The following is a 20,437-nucleotide window of genomic DNA, read 5'->3' on the forward strand; positions in this document are numbered from 1 at the left end:
AGCTAATACAAAGCCTTACACTAACCTCTCTAGAAATGAATCTTACACAAGTTTGAAGAGCAAGAGAGATTTGAGCAATGAATGATGAACTAAATGCTTGCAATAATTATTCAACAACTATCAAAGGTGTTTATTAAGTGCTAGTAGCTTGTATTTATAGGCAAAGGGGCAAACTAGCCGTTTTATGGTCGTTGGACATTTAAAATAATAAACTAATTTGAAAAACAACCATTTTTTGCCCGTTGGAAGCAGTTCCCAAAGCAAATTGTCAACGGTTTCCCCAAACCGTCGACAATTTCTTCTTGGCAAAAATCAATTTAGCCCATTTTATGAAACCATCGAAGCAGTTGACCTATTTCTTTCCTTTGGGTGCTTAATCTTGGTTTAAACTAAACTAGAACCAAGTATATAAAATATTATAATACTAATATTGTTTAAAAACTTGTCCCTTATGAAAATACATTTGATTATAGGATATTCTGTATTTGAAAACTCATTAAGTTTTGTTCTAAGAATTCATTGATATCCTATATGCATAAATGCTCATGCAATTGCTCAACTCTTGCTAAATAAACTTGCTCGAATCAAAACTACAAGAGTCACAAATTACTCCTGTCTCAAAAACTTCCCATTTACATTATGATTTTACATTTGCTTTAGTTGGTTATGCTTGAGATGTTTAGAGTGAGTGTTTGTTTTGATCTTTGCTTCTTGAATGTTCACTTGATCTTTGCATTTGATCCAGTATCTTCATATTGTTCCTGTACTAACTTGATGTGTAAAGATTAGTTTAACTTAAAATCACTAATGGGTTGTTATCATCAAAATATATTATTTAGGATCATGTAGTCACTAAGGCTAACAATCTCCCCATCATGCTGTTGAAAGATATGAAAATTTACCCCCTTACTATATGCATGTTAGGCTTGATAAAACTATTCAACTCTATATTTTATAACCTTGCAATTTTCAAAAAGTTCATTTAATGTAGAATAACAAGCAATCATTGAAGTTTCATCAACAGATAGTATATGTAACAAATCTTGAAGTTTCATTTTGAATAGTAACACATTACTAATTTGTCTTACTCACATATATAACCACCATATTTATGCAAATCATAGCACAACTTCAAAGGAACTTGCCCAAATGCCAATTGGGCACGTGTAAGGAAATTTAAAGCTGCACTCAACGGACTGATTCAAGAGGCATGGACTCAAGCAAATTCGTGGAGGCTCATTGAGCATGACCCACGTGAGCAATAAAGATTCATCAACATGATTGAAGCTTTAGAAGAATCTAGCCAAGGCCAACCTTGAATTGGCATATTTAAATGCTGTAATAATGGTGTGCTATTCAAATATGGGATTTGACTCTTTGACTTTTGTGTTATAATTGTAATCATGCAAGACAACTTGTTTGCTTGCATGGTCTTAGTAAGTTGTTGAGTTGTTGAGTCTACTTTTGACTTTTGTGTTACATTTAATTTGTAATCTTGCAAGAAGTCTTAGTAAGTTGTTGAGAGTTGTTGAGCCTAATTTGTAATCTTACAAGAAGTGTTAGTAAGTTGTTGAGAGGTTTGAAGTGTTTAATGCTTTGTCTCCTAGGCTATGCCTAAAAAAGCATTCTTATTATAAGAAAAAAGGACATCATTGAATTGAATAAAATTGTGAGAGTATTTTCTCTACGGTTCTTTGAAGAACTATTCAAACTTATCGGGATTTCTCGTGGCGTTCACCAACGACTTATCAAACAGCTTTCCACCACCGTTTGTGGCGTCTTCCTTATACCGAGTTTCTTGTTTCACAATAAACAATGGGTTGAGTTCGTATATACCAAGGTTCTTGTTTGTCGTAAACAACGGGTCAAGGTCTATCATTCAATTCTGAACGTAGAACGATCTGGGTTCCTTGTTGTTGTTGGATCTCATTATTTTGGTGGGAATTCGCATCATTTGGTATCAGAGCACAGGTTCTAGTTCAGGTTTGCCTATCCCTTAAAACCTTTCTTTTGTTTCTTTATTTTGTGTTCTTGTAGTTTCCAAATTTGGTTCACATACCCTAGTTTAACTGAATTTCCTCTACCCTATTCCGCTCGTATTTTGTTTGTTCTAATTTATTTCGAAATCTTATTCTGTTATTGTCAAAAGCCAGGTGCTGATCATAAAAAGAAGAAGAAGAAGAAGAAGAAGAAGAAGAAGAAGAGAGGAAGTCACCTTACCCCAAAATCAAATATTTTTTTTCCATGGAAGTTTTGCTATTTTGTGCTTTCAAAAAACTAATTAGTCGTGTTCCTTGTATTTCTGCTATCTGAAATTCCTTGATGATTTCTTGGTGAATTGTTGCTGGAAATTTTGAAGTATTGTTTAGTTTCAAAAGAATTGGAAGAGAATTATTGAGTGGAAAAAAGGCAAGAGTGGTGAGAACATTAGAGGGTTAAAAGCCACGTGTTTTTTTGAGTGAAACACGAATGTAGAGTGATTCACCTTTCTTGAGTGTAAACACGTAAGGGCGAGAATTGTGAGGTCCTTTTTTTTTTTTTTTTTCCTTTCTAACTTTGCTCTGCAACAATCATGTCTCATAATAGTGCTAAGAGCGTTGCCGAAGATGCTACGGAACTGGTTGATCCAAAAGTGTTTATGGAGGCCATGATGGGTGAGATGAGGCATGTGATGAGGTTGGAACTGGAGCAGGTTCACAAACGGATAGATCAAATGGAGAATACATGTGAGAAGCAGCCACAAAACGACACTAATGTGTGTATAAGGGAAAGAGTTCAACCGAGGGGAGTGAGGGTTGAAGATGAAGATGCCTTACAGGGTTGGTTTTGATAAAGAAGATGATTGGGATTCTATTGTTAGTAATAGGAGACCTGGAGGGCGGACTAGAGAAGCTAGGAACTGAGAAGATAACAACTTGGGTAGTATTAAGTTGAAGATTCCATCATTTCAAGGTAGATCCGACCCTGAAGCATACCTTGAGTGAGAGAAGAAGATGGATTTCATATTTGATTGCCATAACTATTCTGAAACAAAGAAGGTAAAATTAGTTGTGATTGAATTTTCTAACTATGCTATTACTTGGTGGGATCAGCTTGTTACAAACAGGAGGCGGAATAGAGAACGACCAATAGAAACATCGGAGGAGATGAAAACAGTGATGAGAAAGCGATTCGTTCCAAGTTACTACTATGGAGAGTTATACAAAAAGCTACAAGGTTTTAGGCAAGGAAGCCGGAGCGTAGAGGGTTACTACAAGGAGATGGATATTGCTATGATTCGGGCTAATGTAGAGGAAGACCGAGAAGCTACAATGGCTAGGTTTTTATTTGGATTAAACTAGGAAATCCAAGATAAGGTAGACATGCAGCATTATGTGGAGTTGGAAGATATGGTGCACATGGCCATCAAAATGGAGCAACAACTAAAGAAGAGGGGTGTTTCTCGTGCAACCCATAACTCCGGTTCTACCTCTTAGAAACCGAGTTATAGTAAGCATATGGACAAGTCACAAACGTCCAAAGCCGAGCCCAAGTCCGCGAACACCTGCCACATTCCTTAAGGTAAAACTGACACTGCTACCTCTAGGAATCGTGACATTAAATGTTTTAAATGTCAAGGCAGGGGACACATAGCAAGTCAATGTCCAAACAAGCAGGTCATGGTGTTGCAAGACAATGGTGAAATTGTGACCAACAATGAAGATTCCGACAATGATGACATGCCACCATTGGAGGACATTTCTGAGGAGGAATATTTAGCCCCTGATACATTGACATTGGTGGTAAGGAGAGCATTGAGCTTGCAAGCAAAAGGAGTTGACGAAGTGCAGCGGGAGAACATCTTTCACACTAGGTGCAAAGTCCAAGACAAGGAATGTAGTGTGATTATTGATGATGGTAGTTGTACTAATGTTGTAAGCACAATTATGGTGGAAAAATTAGGACTAGCCGTGTTGAAGCATCCTAGACCGTACAAGTTGCAATGGTTAAATGATAGTGGTGAGATAAGGGTGAACAAGCAGGTGTTAGTCGCATTTTGAATCGGTAAATACGAAGATGAAGTGTTATGTGATGTAGTACTGATGCAAGCTAGACACTTATTGCTAGGCCGTCCATGGCAGTTTGATAGGCGTGTGAAGCATGATGGCTTTACAAACAAATACCCCTTTGTACTTAATCAACGATCAATCACTCTTGTACCATTGAGTCCGCAACAAGTATATGAGGATCAAGTGAGTTGCAAAATGAGAGTGATGAAAAGAAAAAGAGTGAACAAAAGAAAAGGAGTGAAAATCAAAGAGAGGCCGAGAAAAATGAGAGAGAAAAAGAAAATCAAAATTTGGCCATTGAGAAAAAATCAGAGAGAAAACAAAAGAATTTCTATGCAAAAGTGAGTGAAATTAAGCGAGCAATGTTTTCAAATCAGTCGATGATTGTACTTTTGTACAAAGAGGCATGTCTAAATGCTAACGAACTTGACCTTGCTTTGCCTAGTTCTGTTGTTTATCTTTTGCAGGAGTATGAGGATGTCTTTCCCGAGGAAACACCACATGGGTTACCTCCAATCCGAGGGATTGAACATCAAATTGATTTTGTTCCTAGTACGACAATTTCAAACCGGCTAGCCTATATGAGCAATCCCGAGGAGACAAAGGAGCTTCAACGGCAGGTAAGTGAGTTGTTGGAAAAAGGGCACGTGAGGGAAAGCATGAGTCCATGCGCCGTTCTGGTTTTACTTGTACCTAAAAAGGATGGGACATGGAGAATGTGCGTTGATTCCCAAGCCATCAACAACATAACGGTAAAGTATCGTCATCCTATTCCTTGCTTAGATGATATGTTAGATGAACTGCATGGTTCTTGTGTATTTTCTAAGATTGATTTAAAGAGTGGTTATCATCATATTAGAATAAAATAAGGAGATGAATGGAAAACTGCCTTTAAAACAAAGTATGGTTTGTATGAATGGTTAGTCATGCCTTTTGGATTGACTAATGCTCTGAGCACCTTTATGAAACTTATGAATCATGTTTTGCATGCATTTATAGGCAGATTTGTAGTTGTCTACTTTGATGATATACTCATTTATAGAAAAAATGTGGACGATCATGTAGTACATTTGAAATCTATTTTAGATGTCCTTAGGAAAGAAAGGTTGTTTGCTAATCTGAAGAAGTGTACCTTTTACACCGATAAGCTTGTATTTCTGGGATTTGTTGTTAGTACACAAGGTATACAGGTTGATGAAGAGAAGGTACGTGCAATCCAAGAGTGGCAGAGTACCACATGTGTAGGTAATGTTCGTAGATTTCATGGACTTGCTAGTTTCTACTAGCGGTTCGTGAAGGACTTTAGTAGCATAGTCGCACCAATTACCGAAGTGATCAAGAAGAACGTTTGATTTAGATGGGGAGAAGAACAAGAGAAGGCATTCCAATTACTCAAAGAGAAGCTAACCAACGCCCCCTTATTTTCTTTACCTAATTTTTTGAAAACGTTTGAGATTGAATGTGATGCTTCAAGTATTGGCATAAGCGCAGTTCTTATGCAGGAAGGACGACCAGTTGCTTACTTCGGCGAGAAACTAAGCGAGGCAGCCTTAAACTACCCAACTTATGTTAAAGAGTTGTATGCATTGGTTCGAGCTTTAGTTACGTAGCAACACTACCTATGGCCTAAGGAATTTGTGATTCACACTGATCATGAGTCCTTGAAACACTTGAAGGGACAACACAAGCTAAACAAAAGGCATGCGCGTTGGGTGGAGTTCATTAAGACGTTTCCATACGTCATCCAGTATAAGCAAAGCAAGGAGAATGTGGTTGCCGACGCACTTTCTCGCAAGTATGCATTGCTCTCCACACTTGATGCAAAATTTCTTGGTTTTGAGCACATTAAAACTTATACGTTGATGACCACAAATTCTATTAAGCATACTGGTCTTGTGAGAAAACCTCTTGTGGTAAGTTCTTTAGGCTTGATGGATTCCTATTTCGAGAGAATAAGTTATGCATACCAAATTGTTCCTTGAGGGAGTTGTTAGTGCAGGAATCTCATGGTGGGGGATTAATGGGACATTTTGGAGTTGCAAAGACTTTAGCCGTTTTGCAGGAACACTTCTATTGACCTCACATGAAAAGAGATGTTGAGAGAATTTGTGATAGATGTGTCACATGTAGGCAAGCCAAATCTAGAGTGAGGTCCAACGGTTGGTATACCCCTTTACCAATTCCTCATGAGCCTTAGATTGATATTTTAATGGACTTTGTGTTAGGATTGCCTAGGACTAAACATGGGAGAGATTCAATTTTTGTGGTTGTGGATAGATTTTCTAAGATGGCACACTTTATTCCATGTCACAAAATGGATGATGCCTCGCATGTTGCTGATTTGTTCTTTAGAGAGATTGTGAGATTACATGGCATGCCTAGAACAATTGTTTCAGATAGAGATGTTAAGTTCTTGAGCTATTTTTGGAAGACTTTGTGGTGTAAGTTAGGTACTAAGCTATTGTTTTCTACTACTTGTCATCTACAAACTGATGGTCAAACTGAAATAGTAAACAGGACTTTGTCTACTTTATTGATGGCAATCATTAAAAAGAACATCAAAACATGGGAAGAATGTTTACCACACGTTGAGTTTGCTTATAACAGATCTGTTCATTCTGCTACTAAATTTTCACCATTTGAAATTGTGTATGGATTTAATCCTTTTAACTCCATTGGATTTATCTCCTTTACCTTTGACTGAGCATGTTAATTTAGATGGCAAAAAGAAAGCTGACTTTGTCAAGAAGATTCATGAGAAAGCACGACTCAACATTGAGCGAAGAACGGAGCAATATGCAAAACAAGCCAACAAGGGGCGTCACAAGCTGCTTTTTGAACCCCGGAGATTGGGTTTGGCTGCATATGAGAAAAGAGAGATTTCCGGCGCAAAGACATTCCAAATTGCTTCCAAGAGGAGATGGACCTTTCCAAGTCCTAGAGCGCATCAATGACAACACTTATTGTTGGCTTTATGGGAAGTCAGCAGTCAACCCTGTTGTGAGGGATAGTAGCAGTGGGCCCTAACTTGACAGTGCTTGGCGTGCCAGCCCATCAGCACCCCTACTTAGAATTGGTGCAGCTCCTCATGTCCACCCGACGCTTAGTGCGGGGCTCTGCGCTGCCGTTTAAAGGAAAAGGTTGCGCCCCTTCTACCACCAATTGGTTTTAGAAGAATCGGTAGCGCTTGATCCTGACAAGTGGTATCAGAGAGAGGTCACGGGTTCAAGCGCTCCCAGGGTAGCTACTGGGGGGGTGATTGTTGGCTTTATGGGAAGTCAGCAGTCAATCCTATTGCGAAGGATCGTAGCAGTGGGCCCTAGCTCGATAGTGCTTGGCGTGCCAGCCCGTCGGCACCCCTACTTAGAATTGGTGCAACCACTCATGTCCACCCGACGCTTAGTGCAGGGCTCTGCGCTGCCATTTAAAGGAAAAGGTTGCGCCCCTTCTACCACCAATTGGTTTTAGAAGAATCAGTAACGCTTGATCCTGACACTTACAAGCTAGATTTACCTAGTGAGTACAATGTAAGTGCCACTTTTAATGTTATTGATTTGATTCCTTTTGATGTAGGTGATGATTTGAGGGCAAATCCTTTTCAAGAGAAGGGGAATGATGCAAATCATAGCACAACTTCAAAGGAACTTGCCCAAATGCCAATTGGGCACGTGCAAGGAAATTTAAAGCTGCACTCAACGGACTGATTCAAGTGGCATGGACTCAAGCAAATTCGTAGAGGCCCATTAAGCATAACCCACGTGAGCATCAAAGATTCATCAATATGATTGAAACTTTAGAAGAATCTGGCCAAGGCCAACCTTGAATTGGCATATTTAAATGCTGTAATAATGGTGTGCTATTCAAATATGGGATTTGACTCTTTGACTTTTGTGTTATAATTGTAATCATGCAAGACAACTTGTTTGCTTGCATGGTCTTAGTAAGTTGTTGAGTTGTTGAGTCTACCTTTGACTTTTGTGTTATATTTAATTTGTAATCTTGCAAGAAGTCTTAGTAAGTTGTTGAGAGTTGTTGAGCCTAATTTTGTAATCTTGCAAGAAGTGTTTGTAAGTTGTTGAGAGTGGTTTGAAGTGTTTAATGCTTTGTCTCCTAGGTTATGCCTATAAAAGCATTCTTATTGTAAGAACAAAGGACATCACTGAATTGAATAAAATTGTGAGAGTATTTTCTCTGCAGTTCTTTGAAGAACTATTCGAACTTATCGGGATTTCTCGTGGCGTTCACCAACGACTTGTCAAACGTCTTTCCACCATCGTTTATGGCGTCTTCCTTATACCGAGATTCTTGTTTCGTAATAAACAATGGGTTGAGGTCGTATATACAAGGTTCTTGTTTGTCGTAAACAACCGGTCGAGGTCTATCATTCAATTCTAAAGGTAGAATGATTTGAGTTCCTTGTTGTTGTTGGATCTCATTATTTTGGCGGGAAATATGCAATAACAACAAACCACATAGTAGCAGCACTCAACAAAATACTATCAATAAAAAAATACAAAACCAGCCACCAAGATACTTCTCCCCCTTTATTCACCATCAAAAAGATAGGTTCTAGTTATCTCGCCTAAGAAGGAGACAGGTGATATCATATCTCACACATCAAAATTTCACTCAAAGCCTCGGCATCCAGATATACAATCTCACACCATATGCAATGGAGTGTGCAGGTTTCCTAGGAGTAGCATATACGAAGTTGGCATAAAACTCTTTAACCAACTCAGGATAAATAGGGTCATCAAGGGTCATCAAGAACTCCCAACCTATGACCCTAAATTTATCTATGAAGAGTGGAAAATTATTCTCAACAAATGTTAAATGCACAATTTTCCTACTCACCACGTTTCTTTTGGAAATATCAGTTTTGAACCGGTTATAGGCTTCCATCTTAAGTCTTTGAATATGCAATTTGAGCAATGTCTTCCTCACAATTTTAACAAATATCATGAGGAGTACACATTCCTAGTTCGTGCATCATTTTGCAAAATCTATCCTCGTTTAGGTGTTTTGTCAAAATGTCCGCTAGTTGGCGTTCGGTGTTAATAAATATTAGTTCGACATCCTCTTTTTGAACGAAAAGAGTAGTAATCCAATCACTAATGGATTTGCCCTGCTGCTTTTTCCACAGGCCTTTGACTTGGATGTTTATTAATACATGGATTTTCAATATCACTGCTTCTTTCAATATTGCAAAAACCTTTAGTAATTAGCAGACAGACAGCCCACATATATTGAACCACATGTCATTGTTCCACACCTTAAAAAAATTAAATATCCCTCCTTCCCAAAACTCTAATCACTGTTCATAGGGCTGCAAACAGCTTATGCTACCCAATATTGGAAACAACAAAAAAAGAATACAGAATTAACTTACATGGACTGCTAGCGTTCTGGTCAAATTTGTACTATATAATCAGCAAACCTGTTTTATGATTTAATCTTCAAGTATAAATCTTAAGTTTTATCTTAGATTTGTTTAGATCTTGACAGAATTTGCATAAATCTAACTTCAAGATTTATAGTAAAGATTTCTAAACACATAATTAAGTTGTGTTTAGAATTTTACAATTTGAAATTTTAGATTTGGATGAGTGGCTCAAGATCCAAATTTGGGTCTAGGCTTTCAAATCCCAGTCTGGGCTTTCAGATCCGACTAAATATCCAAATTTATTTGGTGAATTCTAGCGAAATTCATAGGCTTTTTCCTTTCGGATCAAGTTGAACTCTGTTTTAAAATTCCACTCACATTCAATCTATGAAGTTTTGAACTTAAAACTATGTAATTTTAATTATCCAAGAAATTAAAACAAAACTAAATAGAATTTAAAGAACCAACCTATGTCTTCTAACCCCTCCGATTTTCGAGTCATCTATTTTGAGTCTCCACTGCCAATGCCTTTAGTGTTTTTGCCCTTCAATCTCTCAGCCACCTTTCCTTTAGCCTTTTTGCTTCTTTTAACCTCAAGCTCTCCCAACTCAAATTTCTTCTTACTCCTTCCATAAGCAATTCTTTTTTCCCCTTCCCCAATTTTTCTCACCAAATTCTCTTTCTGATTTTCCTTTTCCTCCCCTCCTTCATCCTTCCAAAACTCACTATTTATAAGCTTGAGGGAACTATTCAATTAACAATAATAATACTCTATACTATACTTTCTTTTCCATAGTTCCAAAAATAGTATAATACCCACATATTTCAATATATTAATATATCATACTAAAAACTTATAACTTTAGCTAAACAATAATATTCTTTCTTATGTCACACGATTTGAGTGTTTTTCATAATTATATAAACTACTGGAAAATCGATCGTTCTATTTTCAATATTTGTTTTACCGAAAACACGGGTTTAATCATCTCCACAATTTATCTAACTCAAAATATGTATTTAATAGGAAAACAGAGATAACCAACCCTACTCACTTTAATTCTTTTATAAAATATATATAATAAATCGAATCAATAATTTTAATCGATCAAATCATTTAGAAAATCTATTACAATAATTTAGAAATCAAATACTTTAATTCAGTCGGTTCAACTTTAAAATAACTATTATTATAAAATCTCTAGGCCCACAAACACCAATTTAATTAACTCATAATAATAATAATCCAAAATCTAATTTTCATATACCAGAATATTCAGAAAACCGTGAATATAATTCATGTAATTTCATATTACAATTTAATCAGTTAAATTATAAAAATTCCTGATATAATTTATTTCCCTTACTTTGGCTTTAGAGTGATGCCTAGGAAGCTTAAACCTAAAATTTGTTCCGATTAACTTGCTAAGAATCAAAGTCAGGATCTCGTGGTGGTGTTCGTTTTTTTATTCGGCTTATGGACGGAGAAAAAATGAAAAGAGAGAGAGAGAGAGAGAGAGAATGGAGTGAGAGTTGTGAGTGCAGGGGGTTCTCTGGATTGGAAATGCAATTTTTAAAAAGCTTAATGGTTAAGCTTTCCAATATATAAATATATATAATAATTATATCTTTACTCAATATACTATATTAGTATTTTATATATATATATATATATGTATACTTATATATCCATCATATTATTTATTTAAATATTTCAATTTAATAATATTTAATTATTTAATTATTAATCTTAAATATTTTTTTCCGAGTTACTATATTCTCCTCTCCTTATAGAAATTTCGTTCTCAAAATTTGTTAATCAATCATTTTACGTAACCCTAAAATTATTTGACCATCATCATACTACAAATTCAATATACTCTGCAGACATACATAAATACGTTACTTAACATTCAAATCCTCAATAAAAAACATTAAGCACCCAACTTGACCACAAACCGTCAAATTACAACACTAAATTACCAAGATTCTCCTTTAAATACCTTTCTCCACAAATCAACCAACCTAACCATCGAGTTCTAATTTCAAGTTTCTGTCTCTCTACTCAGAAACATCACCGTTGATAGATTTACCATGATTTTCTGAAACTCGCGACTGATTCAGAAAATCACAAAAGACCATTAAGGGGTTTCTGCCTCCAGGCCATGAAAAAAAAAATTCAAAATTTCCTACCAGTATCCTAATCTACCCGTTTCTATCCTCGTCCAAACTTGAACCTACACTCTGGTATTAATCGTCCTAGAGTCTGTAGAACCTAACAATTTAAAGCTCTGATACCACTCTGTAACACCCCGAACCTTCCAAGTAGGGCCTCGGGTGTCATGTGTTCCTTCCACAAATCTCTGATACCATAAATATCATCCAAGCAGCGGAATATAATTAAACATTCTCAAATAAAATACCCGAGTACTAATTTATACAACCCAAAATGATGTATCCTTCTATCCATATTACATAACTAGAAAATAAAATTAAAAAAATACATTTGAGTTCTACAACCACTCACTCTAAGCTATACTATCACCTCACTCTAGAGAACGCTAGGCTCGATCATAAGACGGTCCTGAAAAATAAGTTGTATGATGGGGTGAGACGCTTCGTAGTAAGATGGAATAAATTATTATTAGTGTGTGACAACATGAGTTTTAGTGTATACAAAATATAATCATTTGTTAAATGACAACAACAACTGTTTAGACACTTATAGACTGTATTCACACATGCAACATCTTTTATAAGCGAGAGTCCCGATGATTGAGGAGATTACATGCCCATATATGTAACGCCCCTTATAGTGTAATGAGGTGTTTCGACATGAAACAAAGTGATATGGAACCCCAAGAATAAACGTCCAGAGACCCCAAATCAGATTTATCAAAACCCCAAACCCAAAATAAGATTCGACATGGTATAGGATCCTTGACCTATCACTTGACGTGAAGCACAAACCAAGAATATCAAATTAATGGATGAACGCCACAAAGGTAGCACCTTTGATAAGTTCAGTGAAAGTTCAATGAAGAACTTGAAGAGAAATAAACCTCACTTGTAATTCTATTCAGCAAAAATAATCATCCTTTAATACAATAGAGAGTTGACTACTTATAGAAAATAAAAAAAACTCATGACATCAGATCGGCCAATAGAAATAAGCTATGACATCAATCTGGCCAATAAAATAATCCCACATAACCTTAAACATGCCATGTCATTTAACGAAACATGTGCAAGTCACATGACATGTGTCATTTAATGAAACATGTGCAAGTCACATGCCATGTGTCATGTCATTTAATGAAACATGTGCAAGTCACATGTCATGCTTAATCCATAAAAATTCCCCAAACAGCCCTTATTGACTTAACGTTCCAGCTTCACCCGCCTTTAGACAATTTAGCATCTTAGGCTCTTCAAGAAAGTCTTTTTCTTTAGTGTCCATAGCCCTCATTGACTCTTGCTCAAATAACTTCTCAATTAGTCCTTGCATAGCCTCCTTGACCTTCTTGGCTCTAGCTCTTGTGCTTGGTCCGCTTGGCACGTGCAGATCATCGTGTGCAATCGGAGCTTGTGGGTTCATATCATTCCCCCTCTCTTCAAAAAGATTCATCCTCGAATCATCACCTACATCAAAAAAGGATAAATCAGAAACATTGAAAGTTGCATTGACCTTATACTCACCTGGTAGATCCAACTTGTATGCATTATCGTTGATCTTTTCTACCACTTGAAAAGGTCCATCACCCCTCGGGTGTAGCTTTGTTTTCCTTTTAGTAGGAAACCTTTCTTTTCTCATATGCACCCATACCCAATCTCCTGGTTCAAAAGTAACGAACTTGCGCCCCTTATTAGCTTGAGATGAATATTGTCGGTTCTTCTTTTCAATGTGCTGCCGTGCTTGTTCATGGATCCTCTTCACCAAGTCAGCCTTGTGTCGTCCGTCTAAGCTAGCTATCTCATTCACAGGTAGCAGCATCAAATCCAATGGAGTCAAAGGATTAAAACCATAAACAATTTCAAATGGAGAAAAATTAGTAGAAGCATGCACAGTTCTATTATAAGCAAACTCAACAAGTGGTATGCATTCTTCCCATGATTTTAAATTCCCTTGAATGACCACATGCAATAAGGTTGCTAAAGTCCGATTAACTACTTCGGTTTGACCGTCGGTTTGGGGATGACAAGTAGTAGAAAATAATAGCTTAGTTCCTAATTTTCCCCATAAAACCTTCCAAAAGTAGCTAAGGAATTTAACATCCCTATCACTCACAATTCTCCTAAGAATGCCATGCAATCGCACAATGTCCCTAAAGAATAAATTGGCTATATTTGTGGCATCATCAGTTTTATGGCAAGGAATAAAATGTGCCATTTTAGAAAATCTATCAACCACCACAAATATAGAGTCCCTACCCCCTTTGGACCTAGGCAAACCTAAAATGAAATCCATTGAAATGTCTACCCAAGGTTCACTAGGTACAGGCAAAGGAGTGTAAAGGCCATGAGGTAAGACCTTAGACTTAGCTTGTTTACATGAAATGCATCTAGAACACACTCTCTCTACATCTCTACGCATATGTGGCCAAAAGAAGTGTTCATGCAGAATATCTAAAGTCTTTTGTACCCCAAAATGTCCCATCAAACCCCCACTATGTGACTCTCGCACAAGCAATTCTCTTAGGGAGCAGTTAGGCACACAAAGTCTATTCTCCCTAAACAAATATTCATCATTCCTATAGAATTTATGAAACGCAACTTTATCACATGCCTCATACACATTAGCAAAATCAGAATCTTTAGCATATATATCCTTTATGTACTCAAAACCCAATAGCTTAGTGCTAAGTGTAGTAATTAAGGCATACCTGCAAGAAAGCGCATCAGCCACAACATTTTCTTTCCCCTGCTTGTATTGAATGACATATGGGAAGGTTTCGATGAACTCTACCCATTTGGCGTGGTGGCGATTTAGCTTACCTTGCCCCTTCAAATGCTTTAATGATTCATGATCAAAATGGATCACGAATTCTTTAGGCCACAAGTAGTGTTGCCACGTCTCCAATGCCCGCACCAAGGCATACAATTCTTTATCATACGTGGAGTAGTTCAATGCTGCCCCATTGAGATTTTCACTAAAATATGCAATGGGACGCTTATCTTGCATCAAAACAGCTCCAATACCAATCCCAAAGGCATCACATTCAATCTCAAAAGTTTTAGTGAAATCAGGTAAAAGTAACAATGAAGCAGAACACAACCTATCTTTAAGCATTTTAAAGGAATGTTCTTGTGCAGTACCCCATTTAAACCCCACGTTCTTTTTTATTACTTCAGTTAAAGGTGCAGCAATGGTGCTAAAATCTCTCACAAATCGCCTATAAAAACTAGCCAACCCATGAAAACTACGTACATCAGTCACAGATTTAGGTGTTGGCCAATCTTTTATTGCTTTCACTTTTTCCTCATCCACTTCTACGCCTTTAGCACTCACCATATAACCCAAGAAAATAACCTTTTCCATGCAGAGATCACATTTCTTTAGGTTAGCAAACAAATTTTCTTTTTTAAGAACATCTAGTACACCTTTCAAATGATCCAAGTGATCATCAAGATTCTTGCTATACACTAAGATGTTGTCAAAGTAGACAACAACAAATCTGCCTATAAATGCATGCAACACATGATTCATCAAGCGCATAAAAGTACTAGGTGCATTGGTCAGACCAAAGGGCATAACCATCCATTCATACAAAACGTACTTTGTCTTAAATGTAGTTTTCCATTCATCACCCGGTTTCATTCTTATTTGATGGTAGCCACTTGTTAAATCAATTTTAGAAAAGATGCAAGAGCCATGCAGTTCATCTAACATGTCATCTAGTCTAGGAATAAGATGGCGATACTTTATAGTGATTTTATTGATGGCTCTACAATCGACGCACATCCTCCATGATCCATCTTTCTTCGGTACTAGTAGCACGGGTACCGCACACGGACTCATGCTCTCCCTCACATGCCCCTTGGCAAGCAGCTCCTCAACTTGTCTCTGAAGTTCCTTAGTCTCCTCGGGGCTGCTCCTATAGGCTGGACAGTTGAGAATCATAGCCCCGGGGATGAAATCAATCTGATGCTCAATTCCTCTAATTGGTGGCAAACCATTAGGCACGTCCACAGGAAAGACATCCTTGTATTCCTGCAGCAAAGAAACAACAGCACTAGGCAAGGAAGAGGTGAGTTCGTTAGTGCTCAAATATGCCTCCTTGTACATGAGTACAACTAGAGGTCTTTGTGCATAAAAAGCTTTCATACACTCTTTTTCTTTTGCATACAAACTCACTTTTTCCTCTCTCGTTGTTTTTCTCTCATTTTTACCACTTTTTTTTTTTTTTTTCTAATTTCAATGCTCTCTGCCTCTCCTTTTGTTTTATTCTCAGCCTCTTTTTTGTTTTTCTCATCATTTGCTCTTTTCAATCTCACTTGATCTTCATACACTTGTTTAGGAGTCAATGGTACAAGGGTCACACTTCTCCCATCTTTTAGAAAAGAATACCTATTCTTGAACCCATCATGAGTGACACGTCAATCATATTGCCATGGCATGCCCAATAAGATGTGACTAGCATGCATAGGGACCACATCACATAGAATCTCATCAGAATATTTTCCAATTGAAAATACAATCAACACTTGCTTATTCACCCTAACCTCCCCACACTCATTCAACTATTGAAGTTTGTAAGGCCTAGAATGTTTTATGCATTACAACCTCAACTTCTCTACTAATGTGGTATTAGCTACGTTAGTGCAGCTCCCTCCATCGATGATCATGCTACACACTTTATCATTGATGTAACATCGAGTATGAAATAAATTCTCACGCTGCTCTCGTCTTTCACCACATGCATGTTTAAAGCTCTCCTAGTTACTAATGCCTCACAATGGACAGCATACTCAACATCACTAGAATCTTTTAGTGAAGGCATGGACTCATGATCACTTTCCTTATCATCAGTCTCAATAGTACCATCATCTCTCATAATCATTGCTCTTTTGTTTGGGCATTGTGATGCAATATGGCTAGTCCCCAAACACCTAAAACACTTGGTATTTCTGTTCCTACTAGATTGAGAAGAAGTTATACCTTTTTCATGGCTGCCCACTTTGTCTTTGCCTTTCTCCTTCTCTTCCTTGGATTTGGAAACAATCATTTCTTCTTTTGATTTCCCCCAATTCGGTTTCCATGTGGAATGGGAAGCCAAAGTTGTTGTAGCATGCTTGTTTCTACCCTTGTGTTTGAGTTGCCTCTCTACTTTCATTGCCATATGCACCATGTCCTCTAACTCCACATAGTGCTGCAGCTCCACTATGTTAGCAATTTCCTGGTTCAACCCACATATGAATCGTGCCATCGTAGCTTCTCTATCTTCCTCAATATTTGCCTAAATCATAGCTATCTCCATCTCCTTGTGGTAGTCCTCCACACTTTTGGTACCTTGGGTAAGGCTTTGAAGACGTTGGTGTAAGTCTCGGTAGTAGTGGTTTGGTACAAATTGCTTCCTTATCACCGCCTTCATTTCAGCCCACATCTGGATAGGTCTTTCCATGTTTCTACGCCTACTAAGAAGAATTTGATCCCATCATACCAGTGCGTAGTCAGTAAACTCCATAGCTGCCAATTTCACTTTCTTTTCTTCGGAGTAGTTATGACACTCAAAAATGAGCTCAACCTTCCTCTCCCATTCAAGGTATACATCGGGGTTATTTTTCCCCTGAAAAGGAGGAATCTTCATTTTGATGCTTCCGATGTTTCTATCGATGTTATCTCGACCCCTTGGCTCCCATCGAGGTTGTCGCTCTTGCCTAGCACCTCGATAAGCAAATCTTCCCATACCTCCATGTTCATCATCACTTGCTTCGTTGCTACCTATATCATTTTCAAATTCAGCAATCGGAGGAGTATATGGCCTTCGCCGCCTTTCATTGGATTATCCTCTTCTCAGTCCATCAATTGCAGCGTCTTGTCTATCCAATCTATCTCTGAACTCCCCAAAAACCGTATTGAGTCTTTCAAATTGCTGTTGAATGGCTTGCAAGGTGAAGAATGACTCTTGTGGAGGGTTCTCATTCTCGCTACCTTTGCTGGAAGTTTCAGCGCCAACCACCTTTCTACTCATAATTTCAAACCTACAAAAAGGATATTAGAGAGAAAAAAAAATTTCTCACTCACTCCCTTACGTGTTTACCCTCCAAACAATGACACTCAACGCTCGTGTTTTTGACACAAATTTTTTTTTTTTTTGGCTTTTTCCCTCTGATATGCTCACACACTTGTGCCTCTTACCACTCAGGATTTCTCTTTTAGTTCTTTAATGAACTAATCCCAAACAAATCAAACGCAAATCAATGAAAACAACTAAATCAAGACACGAAACAATGAAGGAAAGACAAAAAGAAGTCAAGAAAACAATAATGATGCAAACGAAATAAAAGGAAATTCAATGGAACAAAATAACCAACTCGTCCAAGGATATATTCAAACACAAATCAGAATAATAATTTGCTGCCTCCTCTTTTTTTTTTTTTTTAATGCAAAATACTGCCTTTTCTCTTTTTTTCTCTTTTTTTTTTAATGCACAAAATTATTTTTTTTTTAATGTGCTCTAATCGGCCTTGCTGTATTTCTTGCAATTTCCAGCCACAAAAGATTCAATCTTGATGATGGATGATATTAAAGAAGAGATGGAAAATTTCGAAAACAAGAAAACAAGATAGGTAGGTCGGATAATTAAAAAATATGAAATAAGAATAAATGATTATAAGATAAAAGAATTTTTGAAAGTAAACAAGAAAAATAAGATAGATAGAACCTGATTTGAACCAAAGCTCTGATACCAAATGATACGGAACCCCAAGAATAAACGTCCGGAGACCCCAAATCAGATTTATCAAAACCCCAAACCCAAAATAAGATTCGACATGGTATAGGATCCTTGACCTATTGCTTGACGTGAAGCACAAACCAAGAATATCAAATTAATGGATGAACGCCACAAAGGTAGCACCTTTGATAAGTTCGGTGAAAGTTCAATGAAGAACTTGAAGAGAAATAAACCTCACTTGTAATTCTATTCAGCAAAAATAATCATCCTTTAATACAATAGAGAGTTGACTACTTATAGAAAATAAAAGAAACCCATGACATCAGATCGGCCAATAGAAATAAGTTATGACATCAATCTGGCCAATAAAATAATCCCACATAACCTTAAACATGCCATGTCATTTAATGAAACATGTGCAAGTCACATGCCATGTGTCATGTCATTTAATGAAACATGTGCGAGTCACATGTCATGCTTAATCCATAAAAATTCCCCAAACAGCCCTTATTGACTTAACGTTCTAGCTTCACTCGCCTTTAGACAATTTAACATCTTAGGCTCTTCAAGAAAGTCTTTTTCTTTAGTGTCCATAGCCCTCATTGACTCTTGCTCAAATAACTTCTCGATTAGTCCTTGCATAGCCTCCTTGACCTTCTTGGCTCTAGCTTTTGTGATTGGTCCGCTTGACACATGCAGATCATCGCGTGCAATCGGAGCTTGTGGGTTCATATCACAAAGTGACTGTCAATTGTGAGATTTGTTGAAGACTATATAGGGGGCTTTGGTGATATAAAACTTTCAGTAGCTTTTGTGTTTACTATTATGGGAAGGTCTTGTTGGAAGCCTAAGGTGAAGTTTTCGGATATTGCATCTACAATTGTATCAGGGTTGATGGTAGAAGGTGAAGCTGCCATTGGCAAGTTCAAGCGGTGTTGCTTGGACTTGGTGTTTATCTCTAATTGTTAGATGGGAAACTGTCTCAACCTAACGTCCCAAAGTCAAGGTGGAGCAACAAGCTATGTTTTTAGGTTCTCCTAAGGGGCGTATGTTCACCAAAGTGGAGATTATTGTTTTTTTGTGGTTCATATACTTGATGAAGTGCATAAACAAAGAAGAAAACAAAGTTGAAAGTCACTTGTACTGAGGAGTAGCAGCAAACGATCGACTGATTGGCTGAATCAGTCAACGATTTGCTCTAAAATTCATACAATTAACTTTCTATCTGAAATTGTCAACTGATTGGCCCAATCAGTCAATGGTTTAGCTCGGAACAGCCTGCACAAATTTTGAATTTTGAATATTTGGATGTTATTTTGGTTTGGTCTCACGGTGAAACTTATGAAGAGACTTATATATACATAGAATACGTTGTATATGGTGTGCTTTTGTGTGTCAAAGGTGCCAATGGTTGATTGAGAGTATTCTTGAGAGAATCATGTATTGTTCATGTAATTTGGACAAGGAGATAGTGAATTTTTACCGTTTGCTCCCTTGAATATAGGCTTTGCCAAACGACGTAATTCTTCGTGTCATTGTTCTTTTTATTGCTTTATTTACTTGCTGTGGTTGTGGAATTATGTATTCATCATTTAGATTGTTGCAACGTTTATGTTTGATCCTTTACACAATTATATATTCCGTTGTGCATTGTTTGAGGGCTTTTGCCCAACAACTGGAATGGAAAAAGGAAACTAAAGCATCACAAAATATAATATTCTAAGAATTAGCTTACAAGTAGGTTGTGGAGATTTCCATATATTCTATGAGGTGTTTTGCTTCACCCCAATTTGGTTAAATAGTTTGAAGAGTTGTTGCCCTTGAAAAGAAAAAAAAAATGCTCCATGTGATACTTCCAATATCATATAGTAACGCAAAATAAGGATATTGAAAAGTCATACAAACACCCCATTAGTTATTCTTTTAAATCCCTCCATATAAGCAAACATGAGATGAAAACAAATATTTCAAAATTTAAAATACAAATATGTAACATAACATGTATGAACGAAAAAACCTAAAAGCGAGTGAAGCAAAATACAAAATTATCCTAAATATAACTAATTTTTAAATATTATGGTAATTCAATAGATACAGTACATATATAT

The 20,437-nt window shown here is 37.1% G+C and overlaps 1 protein-coding gene across 1 annotated transcript; it reads right to left on the bottom strand.

Annotated features, from left to right (window-relative positions):
- Positions 1-15,323: 15,323 nt before the first annotated feature.
- LOC131163450 (uncharacterized) lies at positions 15,324-17,339 on the bottom strand. The gene is made up of 3 exons (XM_058120038.1): positions 17,094-17,339; positions 15,437-15,643; positions 15,324-15,332 (listed from the first exon to the last, which is right to left on the bottom strand). The coding sequence occupies exons 1-3, from the start codon at positions 17,337-17,339 to the stop codon at positions 15,324-15,326; spliced, it is 462 nt and encodes a 153-aa protein (XP_057976021.1).
- Between the last annotated feature and the right edge of the window lie 3,098 nt (positions 17,340-20,437).

The sequence above is a fragment of the Malania oleifera genome, chromosome 9, assembly GCF_029873635.1.
Source record: "Malania oleifera isolate guangnan ecotype guangnan chromosome 9, ASM2987363v1, whole genome shotgun sequence".
NCBI lineage: Eukaryota > Viridiplantae > Streptophyta > Magnoliopsida > Santalales > Ximeniaceae > Malania > Malania oleifera.